The sequence below is a fragment of the Leptonotus elevatus genome, chromosome 7, assembly GCF_054856555.1.
Source record: "Leptonotus elevatus isolate MCC_2025b chromosome 7, RoL_Lele_1.0, whole genome shotgun sequence".
NCBI lineage: Eukaryota > Metazoa > Chordata > Actinopteri > Syngnathiformes > Syngnathidae > Leptonotus > Leptonotus elevatus.
The window spans coordinates 26,093,156-26,118,182 of NC_141245.1; the positions used below are offsets into that span (position 1 = coordinate 26,093,156).

The 25,027-nt window shown below is 43.3% G+C and overlaps 1 protein-coding gene across 5 annotated transcripts; it reads left to right on the plus strand.

Moving 5' to 3' along the window:
* Positions 1-1,833: 1,833 nt before the first annotated feature.
* c2cd3 (C2 domain containing 3 centriole elongation regulator) lies at positions 1,834-25,021 on the plus strand. Of its 5 annotated transcripts, none has more exons than XM_086080089.1 (33): positions 1,834-2,048; positions 3,159-3,428; positions 3,649-3,806; positions 4,965-5,137; positions 5,208-5,329; positions 7,162-7,294; positions 7,786-7,923; positions 8,733-8,880; positions 8,957-9,066; positions 9,180-9,371; positions 9,519-9,634; positions 9,725-9,843; positions 10,685-10,810; positions 11,588-12,022; positions 12,125-12,276; positions 12,550-12,796; positions 13,761-13,935; positions 14,107-14,290; positions 14,364-14,536; positions 15,772-15,907; positions 15,999-16,267; positions 16,973-17,050; positions 17,711-18,316; positions 19,148-19,462; positions 20,122-20,260; positions 20,342-20,603; positions 20,711-20,770; positions 21,448-21,578; positions 21,879-22,031; positions 22,350-22,513; positions 22,714-23,200; positions 23,794-23,890; positions 24,841-25,021. In XM_086080089.1, the coding sequence occupies exons 1-33, from the start codon at positions 1,994-1,996 to the stop codon at positions 24,982-24,984; spliced, it is 6,267 nt and encodes a 2,088-aa protein (XP_085936215.1). In that variant the 5' UTR covers positions 1,834-1,993; the 3' UTR covers positions 24,985-25,021. The 5 variants fall into 5 exon arrangements, with proteins under 5 accessions (XP_085936215.1, XP_085936216.1, XP_085936218.1 ...); XM_086080090.1 differs by having other exon boundaries at positions 20,726-20,770; XM_086080092.1 differs by lacking the exon at positions 9,725-9,843 and having other exon boundaries at positions 9,519-9,651.
* Positions 25,022-25,027: the final 6 nt, after the last annotated feature.

Sequence of the window (25,027 nt, forward strand, 5' to 3'; positions counted from 1 at the left end):
GACAAAAAAGGTTAGAAATTTCTCAGCCGAACACTGCGCCATCCGCCGTGTGTTTACTCGACCAGTTTGTTTTGGACGCGGCGGGCGGCCGTGACGCAGGACTTGCGTAATTAAAAGAGGCCAGCGACGCCCCCCCACCCCCTTCCCACCCCCCACCACAGTCGACAAACAATCAGGTTACTCAATGACCAATGACGTTAATGATCAGCTCGTCCCATAATTACAGACTCAAACCCGACCCTCATCAGGACACCTTGGAAAACAAACAACAAAAAACAAAACAGAAGTTGGATCCAGTGTTTTTCTTTAAATACATATATATATATATATATATATATATATATATATTTATTTATTTAATTAATTAATCTGTATAACCACCCCCAAAAAAGAGAGCGGTTGCCATGGCGACGTCTCTGTTAACCATCAACCTGATACTCGTGCACGCGCAATGAGAGGTTAGTGCAAATGACAGCAGGACATCTGAAGGATTCAAATAGGATGAATGCAGAGATGGCAGCGTAGCAGCTGGGTAGCTCTTAGCATGTTAGCTAGCTCGTTAGCACTTTTCTTCTCACCACAAGCATTTTGGGTGAAGAGAAATCTTATTTAATACATATGTAGCCCAGTATATATTTAATATATATTTGTATTTAATTTATTGAAATATATTTTTTCTATCCATTTTTATTTTTACTTTTATTCATTCATGTATTTATGTAGTGATTTATTTATTTTAATTTTAGTTATTTATGGCAGTTTTGTGGCTGCTAACTTGTAGTATATCCTCCAAAGTGTTGGAGGTGGAGCAAGTCGGTATGGGCTCCACGGCACCGAGGGGCCCCTGAGTGTGTTTCTGTGATGCACCGTGCCGCTTGAGTGGTAGGAATCTGGAAGAGTGAAAAATGAAGAGGAGGAGGAGGAGGAGGAATAGGAACCTGATCGGATTTCATCATTCCGTGTCTGGGCTTCAAATCTCCGCAAAGGCCTCGTTGCCAAGGCAACCAAACAAACACCACCGCAGGCGGATTTGTAGCCATGCAAGAGAGACATTTCGTCAAGCTCTGCCTTAAACACGCGACACTGACCTTAAAGGGCAAACACTCTTTCCTTGATGAGCAAATGGTGTTTTAAAGACATTGATGATTTAACTTGTGTGTGTGTGTGTGTGTGTGTGTGTGTGTGTGTGTGTGTGTGTGTGTGTGTGTGTGTGTGTGTGTGTGTGTGTGTGTGTGTGTGTGTGTGGTACCTGACTGGCATTTTTTGTTTTGACTTTACATTTTTTTAATGCGACTTTTGTGGTATTTACTGTGAAATGTGCAATTAGTTCAATAAAGCATAAACAATTTTGGGCACAAAATGGCTGCGTGTCACTCGTCAGAGTTGAACGCCATTTCCCATCATGCCAGTAGGTTCATTGTTGCAGGTGACAGGTAAATATATCTGCTGCCATCTACCGGTGATGGCACAAAATGGCTTTCCATACCGTCATAGCCCTGTGGTTGAAAACTTAGGCTGCATTACATTAAATATTTATTTATTAAGACAAAAGACAAACGAGTTAAGCGTCGCCATCTGCTGTTCGTACAAAAGGCTGCTTGTCACTTCTGAACTTCATTTCCCATCATGCTTTAGTGCGCGTTAGCGGAAGTGGAGCAGCAGTTATGTGGACCGAGTTAGTGTATATTATTAAATTGTATTGTCTGAAATTGAATTGAATCTCTTCGAAGAGCAAACCTCAATATGAATGTGACGCTAAAGGTGGCGACGGGTCACTGCCAGTTGTGAACTACATTTCCCGTCATGCGCCAGTGAGCGGCAGCGGAGGCGGGACTGAGGTTGAGCTCAACAGTTGAGCGCGGGACGGGTCGTTTGTTTCATCTTGACTTGAACGTGTTTCGCCATTTAAACGGCTTAATAATTAAAACATGCTTACGGACGCCAGTGTCGCCTCGTCGGCCTCTTTCGCTCGTCATATTCCCCGAGTGGGGTCATGAAGAGCCGTAGACAGGCCTCCGTCAAAGCCGCCGGGGGCACGAAGCAGAAAGGTGAAGTGTTGTTAGCCGGTTAGCTTGCTAAGTTGGCAAGTTGCTGTCAGCCGGGCTGATGGTAATACGTAGGAATAGTATTGTTGCAAATATAGTAATGTAATACGGTTTCCATTTTGGTTTCGCGTTGTTCGAACGATACTGCAAAGGCAACAGCGAGTTTAGGGTCCATATTCGTCTATCCTGCTTTGTAAAGCCGCTCTGTGATTCACGTATTCATCCACTGGTTTGTTTACTGACGTTTGTATTACATCATGACACCTTTGAGATGTCAAACGAAGGCTTTAGGAAGGAATAATGACGTCTTCACCAAATCACTATTGACACAAAAGTTTTCAACAACAACCATAATAGCTCCCAAACCATTAGATGATGAAAGAATAATTATTTACTTTGATCTTAAGGGCTCAGTTAACGACCAATCATGGCTCACCTGTTTTCTGAGTTTGGTCATGTGACATTCGCATGTCATTTTCAGTTGACAGCAAAATGGCAAAAAAAAAAAAACGGGTGGCCCTCGCCTCTTCTAAATTCATAATTAATATTGCACAAACGCAATATTCATCAATGAATACTATGTTTAGACAAGTGAGGCTACATAGAAAGTAATGGACATTTTTGGGTTGACTTCCTCTTTAAAAATTGATTAACTTGGTCTGCAGGCCTCTGTTTAACACTTTGGGCTTATTTGATTGCATTGATATTTTTGGGCAATGAAACATTAGAGCTGGTCACCTTGACCCATGAACACAACATGAGGTAATATTGCTTTTCATATAAACCAAGATCTTGTCATACACACACACACACACACACAAAGTGCCTCTTGGGATCGATTATTCCATTGATTACTATCGGCCCACCCTCCTGCACCTTTAGGGACAAATGAATTAATTGAATTATTTAAATTTACTGACCAGCCCAAACAGAACCTAATAAATAACAGCTTTTAATAATCCAGAAGAAGAGTGTGTTTATTTACACACACCTCGTTTTCACAATTTAGCTCATTTTCAAATCGAAGATGGAAAAAGTTTGGACATCTCTGATCTAATTGTACGTGACCGTAGCGAGTGTGTGCTGATAGTTGTCATGCGGACCCTTTTGCAGCCCTGTGCGAGGTGGCGGCCTCCACCAGCTTGCCCCCCCTAGTGGAAGGTGAGCTGCGCTGCTTCCTGCGCGTGACCGTGAGCCGTCCGCGCTGGATCGTGGCCAGGCCTCCGCCGGCGACGAGAGTCCGTCTGCGTTGGTGGGGGGAGTCATCAGACGGCACGCACTTCAACCCCCGGGATGACGCTCTGTCCTTGCACAGGAGTGTCAAAACTACGGCACGTTTCCCCGTGCGCTGCGGCCCCAAGCAGCTAACCTCTTACCTGGCAGGTAAGCCGCGGCCGGCCTTAAGTTTGGGTTGCAAAGATGTGGAAAATTGATGGTGCATTTTGGGAAATTGGCAAGTACATTTCCATGGCACGTTATGATGGGGAATTCTGCAAGTCCAGTGGAACCCCCGCTATTCACGCTGAAGGGATCAAGGGAGATTTTATGTTAAGAACACGTTGACCAGTCCTAAAAGTTTACCCGCCTGGCGGCTTTTCAACAGATATGGGAAATTTGGTGCTGGAGGTTTTGAGTAAGCAAGATCACCTTCCCGTCGCACGAGCTCAAGTGAGAGAGATCGCCCGCCTGTCCTACTCGCAGCCCATCACTGGATTTCACACCCTGGTGTCACCCACCTCCAAGAAGCTCGGCGAGTTGGAGGTGAGCTAATGACCGTTTGTTTGTTGCGAAACACAATAACATAGACGTTGTGATGTCACAGTGGGAGGCACGTACGCATCGGTCGACTGGCAAAATGATTGGAACGGTCCAGAGGAACCGCTGAGGTTGGACGCGCTTTCTGATGTGTTGATTTGTTTTCCCAATGTTAGGAAATAATAGAAATACGCAAATCTGGGTCAAGTCGTTACCATGGCAAAACTTTCAACAACTGTAAAGGCAATCTTTAAAAATATATATATATTTGTTAATTTATTTATATTGTGGGTGTGTTATTTTTGACGGAAGTTTTATGTTATTTTCTTTTTTTAAACAACACAAGACCATAGTGCATATTTTTTATAAGCATTTTGGTGATTTTTTTTGAAAAAGTTTATGAGAATAAAGTTTAAAAAAAAATTGGGAAAAACAGTACTGTGAATAACATTGGAATAATTTTGTATGAGGATAAAATTAAAAATATTTGAAAATAAAATAGTTTTAAGTATATTTTTTTCAAGCGGTCTTTTCAATAGTCAGGTTTCCATCCAATTGTTTTGAGTTTTTTAAGCGAATCTACTGAAAACGCGCAAAACGGACATGCGACTTCTGCCCGTTTCCATCTGTTCTTCTTTTGCGAATATTGAGAGGGGACTCCGCCGCTGTAGGTGGCGCTATACACTATAGAGATGTGAACCACCAGTAATTAAAAAAAAGAAGAACAGGAAGTGACTGCGCCGTGTGATGACGTCGTATGAGTTTCTTGATAAACCGTTTCTTTGATTTTTTCCATCTAAGATTACATTAATATTCGCTTCTTTAATTAATTCCAAAAAAAATTCTGTTCCCCCAGCCCCCTCCCCCCCCACAAACATACCTTACTTTATCGTTCGACAGTGCTTTGGAACCTAAAACGTACGTGTGACGTAATATCCGGTCAAAACGTGTGACTTGTATCTGGTCTTGCCAGCGGTTATTTGCAAAATCTGTTTTCATTGCCAAAATTTGCATTTTACTTTTTTTTACATTTTTTGCGAATTTTGGGCCCTTTTTCGAACTTCTGGAGTTTTCATTCAGTTTTATTTTCGCATTTCTTGAACATTCGAATAAAAAAAAAATTTCATTGTGGGAAGCCAAACCTCAATGACGCCATTGTTGCAGGTTTCGCTCCATTTGGAGCCTTTGGCCGCAGCATGCGACAACCGCAGCTCCTACGGTCCCGCAACCGACTTCAGCAGCAATATTCCTCAGGTCGCCTCGCTGGCCACGTTTGACGAGCCCCCGCCCTCAAACGGCAACAAATCATACGAGGGCAGCGATGGAAACACGCTAAGGTTTGTCCAGAACGTTTTTCACATCTGCACCAGGAAAAAAAAGAGATGCTAATGCAATTTCTGTTTTCAGAGGGAAAGACCACTCATATTCTCAAACCACGCAGACAGACAAAGATGAGTCAGTGGAGACCTTGAAGTTGCGAGCAACCGCTCAAATAGCTGTGGATCAGCCGAGAGATGACATCCTGTCAGGTGCGTCACAAAAGGAAAGACAGAGGATGCCCATTGAGATTTAGAAGTTACACCAGGGAGGGTTTGGGCCGCACATCTAAACACATCTGATGACACCAAATCTGATAAGAGCTTTCAGGTATACTTGAAGAATAATATCATATTTTCCCAGAAGTTAAGTAATTTTTCAGTGCCGAAAAGTTGTATACTAATATGACTTACTCTTCCTAAAAAATTCAATAAAAAAATCAGCCGGGTAAAAAGTGTTATTTTTATTTTTATTTTTTTCAAAGTGAAAAAAGTATATATATATATATTTTTTAGGGGGGAAACATATATACTTATTTTTGGGGTTTAAAAGTCATTTCATCATTTAAAAAAAAATGTGTTTGGGGGGAGTGGGGTTCTGGAAAAAAAGTTGTAGTCTCATGATAAAAAAAAAAGTTTTGTTTTTCACTGAAATTTTTTGTATTTTTAGAGGGGGTGGGGGGGCGTGCAGTTTATACAAATATATTCCACACAAAAAACTAAGCAATTTTGAAGCAAAAGTAAAAAATAAAAAAAATCCATTTTTTTTTTCATATTAAAGACAAACTTAAGTCACAAAAAAGTTGCAGTTACAAAACTAAAGTACATTTCTAGTCTATTTTCTCTGTGGGTGGAGCTTTGTGAACCTTTGAGGCTTTCTTTCAAATTGAGCCAAAAAAGATTCGGAACTTTGGTGCTTCAGTGAAAGCAACATATGGGACATCTCGTGGACGAATGTCATTGAAGTGTGAAACAATCACTCACACTTATCTTTCATCAATAAAAGTCCAAATAAATCAGATAAAAAGTTTTTTTCTGAAATAAAATAGGGATTTGTTTGTTTACAAAACAAACAAATCTGAATAATAATAACAAAAATATGATTGACATGTTGATATTTATTCTAAACGTGAGTGCCTGTGAACAGTTACAAAAGGACACAGGCCATGGATGTATTTATTTAGAAGTTTGTATTTTTTTTAAACTTCCCCAATCAAAGGTTTTATGAGACTACTTTTCACGCTCTCTAATTTTGCAGCTTTGAAAATGTGTCGTTCACTGTAATAAAAAAAAAGCACGAGATCTACTCCGTTAAAATGAGGCAACAGATTACAAGCAATATTCTTAATTACATTTCACTATCCTTGCTATTGAGTAATTATTAATTAAATGAGACCATTAATATTATGCATTTAATATGAGTAGCTTTGAATAGAGAATTGAAAGTTTTTGTTCCCCACCCACTCGCACAAGCGCGATCTCCCGGGAAGGGAATCGAACCGACGCCACCTGCGCCGACGGAACCACTTCACCACCCAGAGGATGACAAACATTGAATTTGAACTTAATGGGAGGTTCTCTTTGTCAAAGGAACGCATTCCAGTTCGTGACTTCGCGGGCCACCAGCCACTAAAGCGATCGGGCCGTCAGAACGTCATCGGTCACGTGATACTTGCAGAATGATACAAGCTCTGAAGCACTTTTTTGAAGCCACGTGATTCAGGAAGTCCGAACCAAGCTTCGAAGTATCCGTTTCATTTGAACATCATTCATTTTTATTAAAACGTACAACTATCTCATTAGAATTTAACTTTGATTTAGTGACCTTATGACTTTTCTTAACGCTCCCACCACAAATTTTCTCTGAAATAATGCAACTCTATTCTTGAAAGATTGCACATTTTCTGGAGGAAAACACAGCATTTGACTTGACATAAAAAAAAAAATTAATCTAATGTATGCTCCTGGTCCAATTCCTCCTTTGGGTTTCAGTGTTGCTGGTAGCGATCCAACTGATGTAGCCCATTCTCTTTTTTTGTTCTCAGTCATTTTGGAGCGTGGCAGCAAACTTCGGGACGCGATGGTTGTGTCAGCCTTGAAAAGCGACATTGATTCTGCCCCGGTTCTCAAAGACCTCCAACTCCCTCTCCAGAGGGACAATGCCAGACCGCCCTCCATGTGAGTGACCCGACAAAGTGCTTGACGGGTTTACTTGCAGTAAGCCGGTTGCGGATTAGTTATAGTTTGTTTCTATTGTGTACCTGTATAATGTCGGGATGTGTACCTCGTGTACCTAGATAGATAAAAGGTCCACTAGAAAATCACTTGTGTACATCCACGTTAAAGACATTTTGGCACAAAAAGGAAAACATCTCCGGAACTTGGTGCACACATAAGACAAATTTAAGACTTTTACGTGCGCCTTATAGTTTTAAAATACGTAACGTTTTATTGAAAACTTCCTGGACGGCGGCCAGTTTACTTAAGTTGGGCCCAAGTATTAACACGGCGTGGGAATCGCTGACTAGTGCGAACATACCCACACGCCTACTTGCAGCACCCACTGGCATCGATCCGAGACATGCTGTTATGGTATGTTAAGTTAATTGTGGTCTTGAACACATTTGGACATTAATGGCTCTTCTTTCTTCTCCTTCTAATGTCTCCAGGCCCCCCGAAATGTTGCATGAAAACGTTCCGCGCGCCGATTCAAATGTCAAGCATGCGGGCAGCGAGGTGGTTGTAGACTGCGGCCTCGGTTGTTCTCCTGACATGGACCACAGAGCTGTCAATCTCCTCCTCGGCAGGTACGTACACTTATATGCGTGGGTGCTTTCGTTAATTGAGGTCAGGTGTTTATTTGTGGCTGGAGTTGCAAAATGAATGGGAATTGCCAGGAATAGAGCAGGAAGCAATCAACTTGGGACGGTCTGAAATTGTGAGAGCTTCTCAAATTGATGCGTCAAAATGACCGTGACCTTTCAAAATTCAAATGGTGTCACTCACTTGCCCTAAAAACTCAAATTCAGTAGCACAAATTGAACATTACCGAAGAGAAGAGCAGTAGAATAGGTCAAGAACTTTAGTAAGCAATTGTTTTTTTCCTGAATATTTGTTGTGGAAGGTTTTAGAGGCGTTTGAAGTGCTCAGGCCATTTCTAGAAAATTCCACAAAGATAGCAACCACTTGTCACTAGTGTTGTTCCGATGCCGGGAGAGGCCCTGATTAAAACAGTGGTATCTGCATCTGCAACAAGTAACATGCCGATACCATTATTTCCTACGCTAATATCGGACTTTGGATGCAGCATCTTGTGTCTTGCTTGTGCATGGCATTTACTGATGTGTAAAGTGTTCAGTGCATGCCAAGCCAAGGTATCCTATTGGCCCTTGAAATGCTCTGGACCAATCACTGGAGGGGAATGTGTGTGACGTGTCTTGCCCAAGGACACGACGACACATGACTTGGGGGGAGAGCGGGGATCGAACAGCAGACCTTGTGGTTACTGAACGGTCGTCGCTACGGCCGCCACAAACTGTATCGGAGCGACGCTACTTGTCACGTTATTTGCAAACACATTTGTGGCACCCAGTGATGCTCTCATCCTTGCCTTCAGGTTGAAGACGTCTCCGCCGCCTCTGTGGGGGGGCCAAGGCTCCTTCCCCGAGTCTCTGTCCAGTCACAGCAGCGCAAGTGGAGACAGTGAACTTGGCGACCCGCTGTATGATCACAGCTTGCTGGAAAACCTATTCTACAAAACCCCCGTCAGTCGCTCATATGTGGAAAAACAACGGCAGTTACCGTTTCAGTCTTTTGCTGCAACGCATTTTTGTGTTTCAGACGTCAGAGTTGAGACCAGATGAGATTACAAGTGATGGTGGAGGGCAGAAGAGGACTTCATCCGGGTCCGAGAAACCGTTAAGGGAGCCCGCGTCCAGGTCATGCGACGAGTAAGGCTCTTTCACGTGCCCGAAGACGAGTTGTTTTGAAGAAAATCGAAACTGTCTCTGAACTTTTTTTATGAATACTTTTCCACATCCACGTTGTTGGAACTTTTGTGCAGTCCCGTTTCAGAGCTTCGCGGCGCTCTGACGGATATCGGCAGTCCTCTGAGTCAGGAGCAGCTGACGTTTCTGAGTTTGATGCGATCAGCCAAAGTGACCATCGAGTCCATGAGTGTGCCCGCAGGCTGCGCGAGCCCCCCGCCCGGGAAGACCCCAAGCAAATCTGCTTCACTGTTACGTAGAAAAAAGTGGTAGGAGATGCTTTTCAAATCCTCTTATCAGAAATGCATGGCACTATGACATCCGTGTTTAATTAGTTGCGTGACCAAGCTTGTAACTCAGTTTCTTTGTATCAAATTAAAGCGTATCAGTCAAGAACGATGATATCTTTTTGGCAGCACGTATTTTGTGGAGTATGCCTTCCCCAAGCCTTCCTCCTCCAGTCGACATGGACGAAGTGTGATCCCAGGCGTGGAGGTGACCAGAGCTGCTTCCAGTAATGTCACAGGAGGAGGTACAACATGCTGGCAGGTGCTTGTTTGTGTATTTTTTTGTTTTTTCACTGGTGAACATCTGACATGCTTCTGTTTGTGCATTTTTGAAGTGGTGAGCTTCCATCAGCTCTCGGTGTTTCCCGTCCGCTTCGGCAAAACCGCACTGGAAGTCTGGTGGGCGACCGATCTCCTTTTTCGAATTTACGTCCGAAAAAATGACCAAAAGAAAGTGAGTTGTATGACAACAGAATGATGAGAATATTTCTAATTCTAATTTCTTGTTCCTGCTTGTAAGACAGCCGCAGGAGCACCAGTACCAATACCTTGAAATAAGGCCTGATATCGGCCTTATAATGATATCTGGTACCAGTACTGGCCTATCCCTAATAAGTAAATGAAAATACCACAAAAAAAACCTATCAACAACAAATAAAACTATACAACTCTGGAGAAGAAGAAAAAAATTATCTGGAGGGGGGGAAAAAAAATATGAACATTTTTGGGGTGCTTTGAAATGTCCCGCAACTAAAATGCTCGAAATGGCAACACTTGGATTCAGTTTGGGGCTTATGATGTCAATAACTCATTGAATAAAAGAAAAGTGTTTATTACTCAAACACAATAAAATGGCAAAGTCAGAGAAGCTACAGTAGTTTCTGGACTATAAGCCGCTATTTTTTTCCACAAGCATTCGACCCTGCGGCTAATACAAAGGTGCGGCTTATCCATCAGATCACAAGGGGGCACACGATAAAGGAAGCGCAAGAGCGTCAGGTAGAGCAAAACAAACCAAGTGAGATCAAATACAGTAGAAGAGACAGAACGAGAGCGAGACAATTTGCACCCTCATGAAAAAGAAAGTAGCGGGAACCCTGTGCGGTAACACCTGCGGCTTATAGTCGGGTGCGGCTTATATGTGTAACAAACTCCGAGTATTCCCCAAATTTAGCTAGCGCGGCTTAGTCAGGTGTGCCTTATAGTCCAGAAATTATATGTAATCATTTTGCCTTTGACAGACATATAGTGGAGAAAGAAAAGTACAGTACTGACCTGAACCGTTGTCGCTGCAGGCTGTCGTCATCGGAGAAGCCGCTCATCCACTACGATGTCTGCTGCAGAGTCAGCATCTCTGCCAGTCACTCACGCTGCCGGTGCACGCCATGGAGGGCACTATGCGGGAACTCTGTCTTCTCAGGGTAACATACTATGTAATATATTATGGAAAATTCACTGTCTGTCATTGTTTGTCATGTTTCTTGAGCAGGAAAAGATATCATCTGAAAAATAGTTGTTTTGCTTAAAGAATGAAGTAAATTCAAGAAAATTGTTGTATTCAACAAAAAAGTTGTACATTTTGAGAAAGTTTTAATCTTGCAGAAAAAGTCTTACAAGAATAAGGTTGTAATATTATAGTTTTGTTTATTAAAGAACAAAGTCGTATTTTTACCAAAATAGTCATTTTTCATGAAAATAAGTTTAATCTTGTTGGAGAAAAGTCGTAATATTACGAGGATGTCAAAGTCCCTTTTTTTTGTTTGTTTGTTTCTTGAAGAAAAGGGCAGTCGTTATTCAAGAATAAAGCCTGATATTTTTCTTTCGAGCATATTTATTCAAGAACAAAAGGTGTATTATTTTCAAGGATAAAGTTGTAATCCAATCTTTTAGCAATTATTCAAAAATTAAAAATACTTTTTTGAGAAACAAACTCAAAATCTTACTCTTTTACAGGAATGAAGACCTAATATTGCAGGAAAAAAAATCTATTTATCGAGAATAAAGATTTCTTTGAAGAATAAAAAAAACAAACTAATTTTACAAGAATAGTTTCAGAATAGTTTTTCAAGTAACCGTAAGAGTCAAACAATAAGTATTTTTCAGTTTGTTTTTTCAAGAAAAAGAAGTCTCTTTATTTTTCTGTATTTTATTTTTTGAAGGCAAAAAATGCTTGAGCGGTAATGTTGCTTTTTTCCTAGGTTCTTCTTGAACTTTCTACCAACAACAGGGGCTCTGAAATCTCAGAAAAGAGAGATGCCTCATCGTCACGCTCCACGCACACTCCTCCGAGAGAGTCCGGCACCACGTCGCAATGCGTCGACTTGTGCTCGGAGGACCCGGCTGCGCGCTCGTCAGAAGACTACGCGCTGAGGGTTCCCATTCAGCACTCCGTAGTAGCGCCTCCTTCAACACATCACGCAGCAGCGGCAGCGTACGCGTGGCGGCGTCCGGCGGAGGTTGACCCCGAGATCCTTTTGCACACGTTGCTGATGGTGCCAGATGGCAAGAACTTCACCAGTGGGCCAGCACAGGCCGTCAACGTGTACTTGAACTGTAAGCTCTTCTGGTGCGACGAGGTGGCGCGGTCTGTGGTCAGCTGGGGACGCGCCAACCCTTCCTTTAACTTTGTCCAGGTAAGGTGGGACACAGGTGGGGCATCTATACAATCAGCCGTCGCATGCACTCTCTCGCTTGTGGACACGCAAATTACTGTATTTGTATTTTGCCGCGTCTAGGTAACTCCCGTGCCTTTGACTGCACACCTACTGGAGCGTATGAGGAACAACATGATGGTGATCGAAGTTTGGCAGAAGACGGGCGGATCCAGCCACGAGAAACTCCTCGGTCTCGTTAAGCTGCCTCTACACCAGTTCTACTTGTCCTTCAGGCAAGTTTACTTGTTTTAGTTGTGAACATCTCTGGAGTCTTTCTGCCGGGACCAGTATCGCGTATCTGTGCCTGGACTGTAGCTCCAACGGGTTTTTTGCTCTGCTCAATGGATATTAAAAAGCTTAAGCTAACAGTTGAAATGTGATGTGTGGACCATTTTCTGTAAACCAAGATATTTGCAGTCATTTCCCCCCCACAATGAGTGAAGCAAAGGAGACATGTATTTGGAGAGTTTGCTTTTTTTTCAAGTGTGATTGACTTTTTCTCACAGGGATCCAAAGATCACCCACCTCCTTCTGCAGGCGCAGTACCCCGTTTTAGGGGTGGACTGCTACATGCCAGTGGTGGACGTGTTCTCGGGCGGCTGCCGAGGAAGCCTTCGGGTCACGCTGGCCATGGGCCTCTGCGAGCAGGTGCTCGCCTTGCAGCGCGCCAGAGACGAGGAGTGCGATTCGGGGCGCAGCCCGCCCCTCAGACCGCTTCACCTGCTTGACCACCAGCCCAGTGCGCCCACCAAGGTTTCTACTGCTGCCGTGCATGTTCAGACTCTGTGTCATTTTTAGTGTCCTATGATAATGTTTGTGCGCAAAAGGCGCCAGGGTACTTCTGGGTGGCAAAACGGGAGTGACTGCTGCTGACCTGAACCAACCACGAGTAATTGTGTACAGATGCCCCACAATGGCTGTAAATGACTGCTGCTGTACTAATGTGTAAATAAATGAATGTCTTGACATCAAGATACTTTGAAATAGCTGCAAAGCAATAATACTGTTAGTTTGAGGACAAAGAACGGTGGCTTGGCAAATTTCTCAGCAGATAACAGAATCCAAAAAAAGTGCAAATATAGGAATGGCAAGCCCTGAATATGTGGGAGATGACTTTAACCCAATAGGTTTTTGATTACCTCTTAAAAAGAACTACAGATAATCCAGTGAAACCCGCTGATAAGGACAAACGAACAATGTGTACATTTCTAGCACCCACATTAAAAAAAAATCAAATTACCTGCTGTAATGTAGTTTATGGTCGGCATTTTGTCTCCTTGTGAGTTTAGTTTCTCAGTTTTCCTCACATAACATTTATTGGGTAGTCAGTAGTCACCAATATTGATACCAAGTACCAATGCCACCAATACTTCTGATACATGAAATGTCCCCCCAAAAACAATGACTATTTTTAGGAAAGACCTATACATCCCAATATAGTATTTTTCCTTGAATTTGCATAAAATGATTGGGAATTTTCCATTGATCTAATGTCTAGTTCCTGATCGTAATACGGCCGATGCTGGTATCGTGGGTTTCATCATCTATATCGACCCTACACCATCCCTAATATAAGCCAATTACTCTATTTTGTCAATGGTCAAAAGACTTCATCGTGCTATCAAATGACTTCATCTCTCGCCTCGTTATGTGTGACTTTATGGCGAACGGGTGAATTGACAATGTCTGTCTGAAGCGCTTCCTCTCTCCCCTTCAGAAAATCACATCTCAGGCACGAGCGATGACCGAGCACGTGTTCATGATCAGGGTGGAGAAGGTGACGGGCCTGGCGCCGCTGCAGTCTACAGTGTGGGGGGAGGCCGACTGCTACGTACAGTACGCTTTCCCTTGCCAAGAAGGTACTGATGTGGATGCCACCCTCGACGAATATAGTAAGCGGTTTCACAACGTACATTTTATTTGTATTTGATTTTTTTAGGGGGGTTAGGGTTCCTCTCCATTTCAACGCAGTGATCATGTTTAAACCTTTTCGGGTCATTTGTTTCTATTCCTTTCTGCTTCTCTAGATCAATGTTAACGTTGCATTTCTCATCTCTTTACAGACACCAACCTGAAGCCTTTTCGTACCACCACCACTCTGTGCGTGCCCGACCCGGTGTTTGGCCACACGGAGACGCACGCCCTCTTGGCTCCCGAAGGCGTTCCCGTTCAGAAGCTACTTCTCAGCTCACTTTCCAGCCAAGGTCTCAGCGGTGGCGGGGGTGTCCATTTTGAAGTGTGGTGCAGGTTTGTAGCCGTCAGTCGGCCTATAACCAGGTTAGAGGGAACCATGACACCGTCTTTGCTTGCGTTGCTGCAGATATTATTATCCCAATGTGCGAGACCAGCTGGTGGCCAAAGGAATTTTCCCCTTGTCCAAGTTGTGTGCCATGGTCACTATGCAGGGACGGCATCTCGACGAGGCCCAGATGTTCTCGCTACCCCTGCTCCCCAAAGGGGATGGCCTGCCGGCACATCAGCCTCAACCATCTGGTCTGTACTCTCAACTATTGGATCAAAATATTGATCAGTACCGTAATCATCTGCATATTCACAGTTCCCTATTCATAAATATGTTTGCTTCTGTGGAAGAGGCCACAAAATACAACCTTAAGCCCCGTCTAAATAAGTACAGTACAGTGAGCACAGTGAAGTGACGCCTCCCCTTAAAGAAAAATACTGTACAGTAATTACCTGTACTTATGCCACAAGATTTCACCAAAGTAATATTTGTCATGCTTTGGCATGAGCACAAACGGTGAAAAGTTTGTCAGTAAATAATGGAGCATAGGTTCGCTAAGTTGAGCCTGATTTCTTAATGGCATTTTCTGACTCTTTGCTGCATGTGCATCTGATTATTATTATTTTTTTAATAAATAAAATCTTGTTTTGAACGGTCACGTTGTAAAATGAATTTTAAATTATATTGCATGGAAATGTTTTGGAATCATAGTTTGCAGTATTTTACATTCTTAACTATTATTAATTTGGTTGCAAAGGGCTGAAAAATATCTTAATTTTCCCAGGAAAGTAAAGCTGGGGAATTTCGGAAATTTTCCATCGGAATTATGAAAATGAATGTGAATTAATTGGGGAAAAGAGAGTAATTTAATAGAAATGTGTCATAGTCAAACATAAACCTAATCATTTAGTTTACCATAAGCAGCAACATTTCTGTAATTTCGCAACCCTGTTAATAGGCAATTCTTTAAAACAAAAGAAAAACCAAAAAAAAACGTAGGGCTGCATGTGAATTGTGACCCGGCATAGCAAATTGAGTCACAAATCAAACCGGTAAATTCCAAGTTACAAGGCAAGACCGGTTCAGTAGGTCAAACGTTTCATTTTCATTTTGTTGAAAACTCACATTTTGTAAAAGGTCATGTCATTATGAGCTAAAACGTGCTGGCTTTTCCTTAAACAATCCCTTTGAACTCCAACAACTGTGACTCTTGTTAGAGTTCATGACCCCTCAATATTGGTCCCCTTGTTGGCACACAGGTTTAAGGGGCCATGTCCTATCTACCTATTCATACCTGTATAAATTATGCAATTAGTAATAATGGTAGCATTGCTCAATGGTTATGTCATTAGAAAGCTGACATCATTCTCTTTTTGATTATGCCACAGCATCGTTTCCAATATATCCGTCACTGTGACTCGCTATTATGTTTTTTTCTGTCCCAATCTGAGATTGAAATGTGACTCTTGTGTGTGTGTTTGGTCAGGCCTCCTGGAAGTGTGCTTGCGCTACAAGCACCGGCCAGTGAGAGCAGACGTGCCCACTGGCAGGGCCGCCGCCTCTTGCCTTGTGACCCTTGTGCTTCAAGTCCACAGAGGGTGTGGTTTGCAGGCAGCAGCCAGGTTCGAGGACGCCACATCATTCCGCAACTCCATTCGGTGGCCCGCAAACGCAACCCCAATCTCATTTGTTTGTGTTTCTTCATCACCGCAGAGTCATAACCCAGCAGGACGAAAGGTTCGACTACTTTGCCAACGTGGGCGTCAATTCCTACGTGAGCGTCCATTTGTCCTTCTTGCCCGACGATGAGCCGACGTGCACCCGCGTGGCCGCCAGGACTTTCTGCCCCGAGTTTGATCACCACGCCGAGGTGCGCTGTGCCGCGCTCGTCCACAAGAGCGGCGGGGAAACTTGCAGTCTGGCCGAGCAGCTGGCGGAAGCTTTGGCCATCTTCACCGTCTGGAATAAAGACAGCCGCAAAGGTCTAGTGACACTTCAAGTAATTCTCTGATACGGTATTTCCCAATATCTTTTTAGACACGTATTTGACATCTACATCTCATGGCACACCACCAAACTAAAATGTCACACAAAAGTATTTTCAGTGGTACCTTGACTTTCAAGTTCTAATTTGCATTTATAGCATTAAAAACCTTCTCTGCAATTAAATGCATGCTGGAAAAGTTTTAAAGAGTAACTCAACAGGAAGTCAGACTCTTGCTCCGCCCCTCACTAAGATTTGAAATGGGCGCTCACAGGGGGTGTTGCCTGAAGGATCGTTGGGTTGCGGATGGGGAGAGGGTTGGGCGTGGTCTGGCTGTGATTGATAGCAAGGAGGCGTGTATGAGACTGAGCCAGTGGGTGGCGGGGGCGACTACGTCACAATCGTAACGAAGTGACTTCAACAGCCAAATTGTGTTTGTCTCAGTGTTTAACCTTAAGATGGCATCAAACACACGGTTTTTGACCCAAATTCAAGCTTTCAACAAAAGTGCACTAAAATGTCAAAATAATGACCGGAACATGGAGACAGCAATTTATACAGGTTATCAGCAACAACAAGAAAAAGTTGATTTAGTGTTGAGTCACCATTTAAACTTGGTCGTGCTTGGGTTTGACGATGATGAACAGAGTTTCTCATGCTGGTCCATTAGGTATGCACTGACTTTGTGTCTTTTTCCGTGCAGGTATTACTTCTAAGCCTCCAGATGTGATGTTGGGCACGATGAAAATCCCACTGGCAGATCTCCTCCGGAAAACAACAGGTGTGCTTCTCTATCTGTGACCATGGTTGTTGTTGCTTTTTGACCCCCACAAATACTCCACAATTGTTGGTTGATTGATTGAATCATTCATTTAATCGTGCTGTACAAAATGCAATACAACTGTTATCCCATACCAAAACGATGTTGACTGCCGGTCACGAAAAGGACAATGTTACCTCTTAAAAAGTATCATTCCAACTTGTTAACATCCGACACCTATGCAATACAAAATTAATTGTCTTTTTTTTTTTTTGAGAGAGAGCTCAGTATTGTTCATTCAGTAATCTTACCGATTCGACATGTTATCATCATTGCGCTTTTTTTCTCTTTTTTTTTTGTATGTGCATGTGCAGGTGTGTATGTGTGCTCATTAATTCACCAAAAACCTATTAAAAATCCCATACCGTTGGTTTTCGTTATTTTGGAAGAAATTTGGTTTTGCTGATAACTCCCAAATTCATATGAAGCATTTATTTGCCAAAAAAGAAAAAAAATGGACTCCCCAAATAATTTGTAAAAATGTAGAATGTGACCAGTGGTCCTGTGTCGCGCCACAATAGATTTTCTGCTTGCATCTCCACATTCTGAACAATACAACAGCATTTTTTTTTAAACTGTATATATATATCAACAATATCAGGGTCCCTTCCGTATGTTCAGGTATTTCCGGCTGGTTCGGGGTCTACGCGTCCCGGGAATCTCCTTCAAGTCAGCACACGTTGGTCGGAGGCCTGGAAATCTCCGTCAGCTTTGCCCATCACTCGGAGCGGCAACGGGTCATCCAGGCCGCTTGGGATTTGGGCTGGGATCCGACCCAGGCTCCGGTGGACTGTGACGACCCGGGCACCTGGGAGCAGAGCACCAGGAAGTTATCTCTGACCTTCTCCATACCCAGAGCCTGGTTACCGCTCCACTGCCTGCTGCTGCCGGGCCACGACACCCTGCAGCGCTCCACATACTGTTACCTCCGGTACAAGTTCTACGAGCTCGAGGCCTTCTGCTCGCACATGAAGCACCCGTGCGGCGGCGAGGCGGCCGAGGGCGGCCAGACCACGGTGACATTCCAGGGGAGTCGCACCGTGGAGCTGGTGAGCTCCCAGCCACTCGTGTGGTACCTTCGAGAGGAGAGGCTGGAAGTGCAGGTGTGGGTGGCTTTCCAGAAGGACAAAAGCCAGAGGCCCCGGGACACGGACCGCCTGCTGGGGTCCGCCTTCATCGATCTGTCCTCGCTTGCCAAGGCTCACAAGCAGAAGTCGACGCTCAGCGGTAAGAAAATAACCAGCAAGAAAATTGTTCAAATCATTAAGAGCGACTTTAATTAGGAACAGCTTTTTTCACTTAAAAACCATCCATCTTTTAACTCATTCACTCCCAGCCATTTTCACTGAAGCAACCCCCTTCGCTCCCGGCTGTTTTACTGGATTTTGACTGATTTTGCAAGGCCCACAGAATATTGCGTTCTATTGCTATAAAAACATGAAACCTACCGAAAGAAAGATTAGAGTCTCTTCTTTCATCGGGAAAAAAGTATATTTCTATCTGTTTCCGTTTTGCAGCTATTAGCATTAGAATATAGCTAAGTTTCATCATCATTCACAAATCTAGAATTCTGAGGGTTTCTGGTCCTGGTTCATTTCATATGCTCTGCTGCCACCCGCTGGCCGTTTGTGTAAAAATTGTCATTTCTTTATAAATACGTCTTTGGGACACGTAAAACATTTAAAATGGAATGTGTGTATGCGTTTTTGGGAGCAAATGAGTTAAAAGGTGCATTGTGCAGTTAAAAAGGTGCACCTATCAACTTTTGTCTTCCCTTTTATAGTAGAGTGTGCGGACCCTCACACGCCACAGTTTCTTTGGATGAGGGGTGGGGCAGAGTTTTTCTTACCTCATTTGAAGTCATGTCTTCGTTTGTCAACTGTGGCTTTGGCAATTTAAGAAGCCAACAATGGCAACTGCGACTATGAGGGCTGTGTATCGTTAAAAAAAAAAAAAAATCTTAAAAGAACAACAGCTTAAAAATGAACACTGATCTGATCTAATTCTTTTTGCACGGATGTCTTTAGTGAATATTTATTTCCATTTCATGTTTCTTAGGCGTGTATCCGCTGTTCAGGCGCTCGGCGGCAGACCTGCAGGGCGCCGCTCTCCGTGTGCACATCAGCCTGACCACCGGCTGCAGTCCAACTGTGGAAGACGACCCAGTGGAGTCCGACAGCCAGGAAGAGGCCTTAATAGAGGAGCAGGAAGAGGCCTTGATAGAGGAGCAGGCACCGCCTACGCCGCCTCAAACTACGCAAAGCCAAACCACTCAAGATGTTGCGTTGTCGCAGCCGGATGAAATCATCAATGACGACGAGTCTTTTCCGGTCACGCTTGCCGTGCACAGGGCCAAAAACCTCAGTCTGAATGGTGAGCATGTGAAACTGTTATTACCTCTGCCAAGGAAGCATGGACAACAGTTTGGGTGTTAAACTCTCAACCTGACCCGGTACTTGAGTTCAAAACTTAAAAAAAACGTATTATTTTTAATTTTATTTTTAAATGGGTACGGCTGTATTTTCTTTGCATCTGATTTAGTTATTTTGGTCAAATTAACACTATTTTAATCTATAAACTAGTGACATCAGATGCAACTCCCAATTTCCAAATACAGAAATTGATATTGAAAGTGTTGATTTGCAGGGCATGGAAAATGTGTTATATAATTATTAATAGCGATTGTACTTTTATTAAATTTTTAAAATGTGTGGATCTTAGTTGCGCTAAATATTGAGCTTTTTTATGCTCACAATCATCTCCAGTACGCCAATACTCACGTCCAGAGGCCCGCAGAGACCGACCCTGCACTCAATAGGCCACGCCCTTTTTGAAGGCACACAGTACTGGTGTACACAAAGTTGTATAAAAAGAAAGTCTGTACAGCAACTTGCCACCATATTGTCACCCAGCTTGACATAACGTCACCATTCAATGCAATGAACCGTTTACAAAATTGACCATTTTAAGACCATATTTTCAGTGAATAATTCATGAATGTTGATGACTTGCCCTCCCTGTCTTTGTGGTAGGCTGCCCGCCATCTGCCAGCGGCGAAGGGATGCTGTGCTGCTACGTCTCGTACGTCGCCGCCGACTCTGCGGAACCCGTATCCACGGCCGTGGTGGCCGACACAAACTGCCCCGTGTGGGACCACCAGCGCGACTGCAGGCGGGTGCCACTTCCCTAGAAATGATGCCGGAAATCTCCACACTGGGCTGCTTAACAATGCCTTTGAATTGCATTCATCAGGCTTTCCAAGCAGCTTCTACTTGACCCACAACAGAGCTTGGTGTTCAAAATCTGGCACAAAGGCGCTGTCGAAGCGGAGCAGGCTCTCGGTTTCGCCTCTGTCGACCTGACCCCGTTGCTGTGCGGCCTGCAGTCGCTGTGCGGCTGGTACAACGTCACCGACTTCGGCGGCCATTGCCGCGGTCAGCTCAAAGTGACCGTCAAGCCGCTGAAGTGGGTGCAGGACCTCCGCGGGCAAAGGAAAGCCACTGTGGATGCGAAGGTAGGACAAAAGGCACATTGTTAAGATGCAGAAATAATGAAGTCATTCACTGCTTTTGTCACCTGGAATCCGATTGTTTGCTGCAACCGACGAAAATATTTGTCAAGTCCGTTTTTCAACAGGTAGGCATGGAAGACGGTCACGCCCAGCTTGTCTGTGAAATTCAGGTTTGTAAACACCTGCGATGACTAACAGATGCCTGTGGATGGCGGTGTTGTATCACTTTGGATTTAAAGTATGACTCAACAGGAAGTCAGACTCTTGCTCCACCCCTCACAAAGATTTGAAATGGGCGCTCCAAGGGGGTGATGCCTGGTGTTGTCGAAAAAGCTAGAAACTAACTTTTTCCTTCTGCACTTTATATTGTCGCCAAACAAAATGTGTGTGGCTTTAGATGGATCAATCAAAAAACTCTAAAACGGCTGGCAATTATAACAACTTTACTATAAAAAAAAAATAGCTGGCAGTGAAGGAAACCAATGCAAAATGATTGTATGCCAAAACAGCCTATGTGGCTAAAGGAGAGATCGATTGTGCCAAGCAAAGATCTCCAATGATAAAAGGGAAGGAAATGATGTAGTGTGAATCATGAAAAAAATAAGTCATGGTGATATGCAATAGCTATCGATATAGCCACTTTTTCCCCCCCGAAAATGCTTGCTCAGTTTTTGCTCGTGAATGCCACACATCTTCATAATAATGTTTTCACTTAATTTTACTTTGTGCTATATGTTTGACGACATAACCATAAAAAACAAGGTAAAGCCAACCTGTGGAGCCGGATCAGTTACATGTTTATGAACCAAGGTTCTGCTGTTTTGAATGGCGTGCGTTTTCTTCTCAGCCGTCATCCCAGGTTGCGCCTCGCAGCTACCAGACCACAGCCACGTACAGCAGCTTCCCCTCTCACATCAGTCGATACCCCGAGCAGCACATCTCGTCACCCGACCGCATGGACGACCTCTTTCCCAAAATGTTTGTGCTTTACATTATTTACATGTGTACATTATCCTGGCACTTAAGATGGCAGATCCCTCTGGTGTATTTCAGCAACAGAGGCTTTTTTTTTTTTCAGCTTGAGTGACAAACAAGGACCCACTTGTGAAAGAATTAAAACAAACAAAAAAGGGGATTCTTTTTTTTTTTTTTTAATGCAATTCAAGTGGGTTACGTCGTGACCGTTAATGATCAAGTTATATGAAAACGATATTGAATTTTGAAAATGCATTGGCGGTTGGGCAGCAAACAATGATGTGCAATGTTTTCCTTGACTAGCTCTGTGCCCAGCGAGAGCGAGCGCCACCACGAGCACATGCAAAAGGTGCGCCTTCATCACCAGAGCCTTCAGGAGCAAAGTGGCCTTCACTCGGTCTGCGACGGCAGCAACGACAGCAACCCCTCCAGCTCTCTGCTCTTCTCCACAATCAGGTAGCGTTTACTTCTCACGAGGGCTGCACTGGATTTTTTTTTTTTTTTAAACCTACAACCCTCTTCTCTAATCTGTACATTTCGTACCCTCTTCTACTCGCATCACTAACTAGGTCTCGCTGCTGGTCACTTACCAATATTGCAATTCATTGACTGCATATCAATACACTTAAATGTACATGTCAGGATCTGCGACGTAACTATTGCGCAACAACGTACACCGCCTTGACAATGCACGATATGATCGTGCCGCACTGCTACTCACTTTTTTCCCCCCCCAAGAGGTGACGTTAAAATCGATTGTCTCAACATATGCAGGAAGATTATGAGCGAGCAGGACAACATCCAGCGATACTTCAGCAGCAAGATTGCGTCGCCCGCCTTCCCGCCTGCCGCCCAACGAGACGAGCAGAAGCCGGTCGAAAGTGACGCGTGGCAGCTTCTTGACTCGTCACAAGCGTTACCTGGCCATGTCCAAAATGGTGAGCCTCTAGCTTAGCCTATGCTAGCTCACAGTCAGCAGCTCTTTAAAGAGGACAGAATAATGTATTTGCGTATGCTGTTAACTCACGTGTTCAGAATCAACTTTCCACATTAAAATGAATGAAAATGCAATTTGTTGTGAATGTAGTCCAACTTTTTTTTTTGTCTTTTTTTTTTTTGTCTTTTTTTTTTTTTGAAGGTCAACGCCTGGAAGCCATTTCCTCCATCCTCCATAGTAGATCAGCCAAAGAAAACCACCCTGAGATGATATCCAGCCCGCACGTCGCTTCTTGTCCCCGGTCGCCATTTCCAACATCTCAGTCTGAGGAAGAAGAGGCCGGCGGGCACCACGAGGAAGCAGGAGTCACCGATGACGATGAAGAACGTAAATCGCTGTGTAGCAGTGAGGAGGAGGAGGAGGAGGAGGAGGAAGATTACGATGAAGTGGTGGTGGAGCCGAGACATTTGAATGAGGTGACGATTTCCACGGATAAGACCAGTTTATGGAATAGCATCCTGTCGGACCGGGACAACCCGGAGGCTCAGGACGAAAGTCGGACGAAATCCAGCAGGAAACAGGAAGTTGACAAGTCATCAGAAGAAGAAGCTTCCATTTCTCAGAGCGACGACGACGATGACACGACGACAGCAGCCGGTGCTGCAGGGCCCACGCCAGAGAAACACGTGTATCCTTCATTGCGAGTTCTGACATTTGTGCCAAAGTTCACGACCCGCCTTGAGCCAACAACCTCACTCTGGATTATTTCTCGTTCTGTTCACTGCAGGGTTGTCTGAACTTTTTCTGATAAGGGCCAGCACATACCTGTAGAGAAAATGGAAGGATGCAAGGGCGGCTTTGACCTTCTTTACTCACATTTACAATCAGTTTAAGTAAAGATAAACACATTCGATATTGCAGGCCACAGGCGGAATTTTTGCAGCTTCCAAACATCACTTTATAGGAAACCCAAAAAATCGACGACTGCTAATTTCGCCATTTCTGTGATTGTTCGATCTATAGGTATATTTTGGAAGAAATTTGGTTTTGCTGATAACTCCCAAATTCATATGAAGCATTTATTTGCCAAACAATGGACTCCCCAAATAATTTGTAAAAATGTAGGCGTGACCAGTGGTCCTGTGTCGCTCCACAATAGATCTTCTGCTTGCATCTCCACATTCTGAACAATGCAACAGCAAATGTGGACTAAACGATGCCTTTCTCATCCACCAGCCAGATTCAATCAGCTGTATTTTGTTTAACTCCTGGCACCAAAAGCTCCATTCCCAACTTTTTCCTGCCCTCTCACCAACTGGAGGCCTCACTGAGGGTGGTACGCTTGGCGCCCTCTTTCTCCAATTCATCCAGCGACGCAGTGAGTACCGATTAATTGCTGGGAAATGCTTTAATTGACACTCGGAGGCTGAAGGTTTTACTGAAATTTTGTGCCTGCAAAAATGGGTCCAAGCTTGATTGCTCACACAAATGTACTGAATGGGCGCTCTTCAAGATTACCCTAAAATCATTACAGAGCAATAGATATTTTTTCTGTAACTCAATACAGTGAGTCTCTTCTATTTGTGGAGCAGTCGGACCAAACGCTGCCACGAGTAGTGAAAATTCACAAACATTTCCATGTTTGTCTATTGTGTACAAATACTGTTATGTTATTATTTGGTTATTCCCCTCCAATTGTTCGAGTATTCTTTTGATTTTTTAAATTTAATTTTACATTTAAATATGTTTATCACAGAAGGGAATTTTTTTATTTTCATAGATAAATACAAGGGATTTATGTCATGAATCTATATTACAGGTACTTTCATTTGAATTCTATTTGTATTTTTTTTTTTTTTTACTTAATTTAATCAAAATAAACTATTATAGTATGCTAATTTTAATCCCAGCAAAAATTTAGTGTGGCTTTTTCTTTTTTGGTATAATATACAATATATTATTTATTTTCAAAATTTTATTAAATGTAAAATCTCATACCGTTTTTAACGTACAAGCACATAATTCCCAGAGGGGAATTTACGTTTGTTTGTTCAATTTGTATTTGTTGTGCATTTTATACCTGAAAGTGAATTACCATCTTTGGTTTTAAAATACTATATTAATAATAATATTATACTATTTATTTTAATGATTATTTGACAATATAATTGAATTCCTGTACCCCATTAAATTTTTATTTCAACTAAAATGTCAATAATCTTCCATGTAAATTTTAATGCCAGGAAGCAAACCGGCATGTTTGTCTACATTGTTTAAACAATATTTCTTCTTGCAACTTGTGCTTGAATAACTTTTGCTTGTTGACAGGAGCGTGGCCTGACTCCGCCTCACATTCCTGGCAGGGGTCCTCGACGCTGTCCCGACATGTCGCCCACTTCCAGGAAGAGACAGACGCAAAGATTTGCCAGAATCTGCGCCGCTCGCTTGGATGACGACGATGACAACGATTAGCACACGGTGCCAGATAGTGTGTGTTTTGAAGGGTAGAATTGGG

Excerpts from the sequence above, each read along its gene's own strand:
- c2cd3 (XM_086080089.1), top strand. The coding sequence starts at position 1,994 with ATGAAGAGCCGTAGACAGGCCTCCGTCAAAGCCGCCGGGGGCACGAAG. Across the intron at positions 13,936-14,106 it reads TGCCACCCTCGACGAATATA|ACACCAACCTGAAGCCTTTT; the intron begins GTAAGCGGTTTC and ends ATCTCTTTACAG. Across the intron at positions 18,317-19,147 it reads GCAGAAGTCGACGCTCAGCG|GCGTGTATCCGCTGTTCAGG; the intron begins GTAAGAAAATAA and ends CATGTTTCTTAG.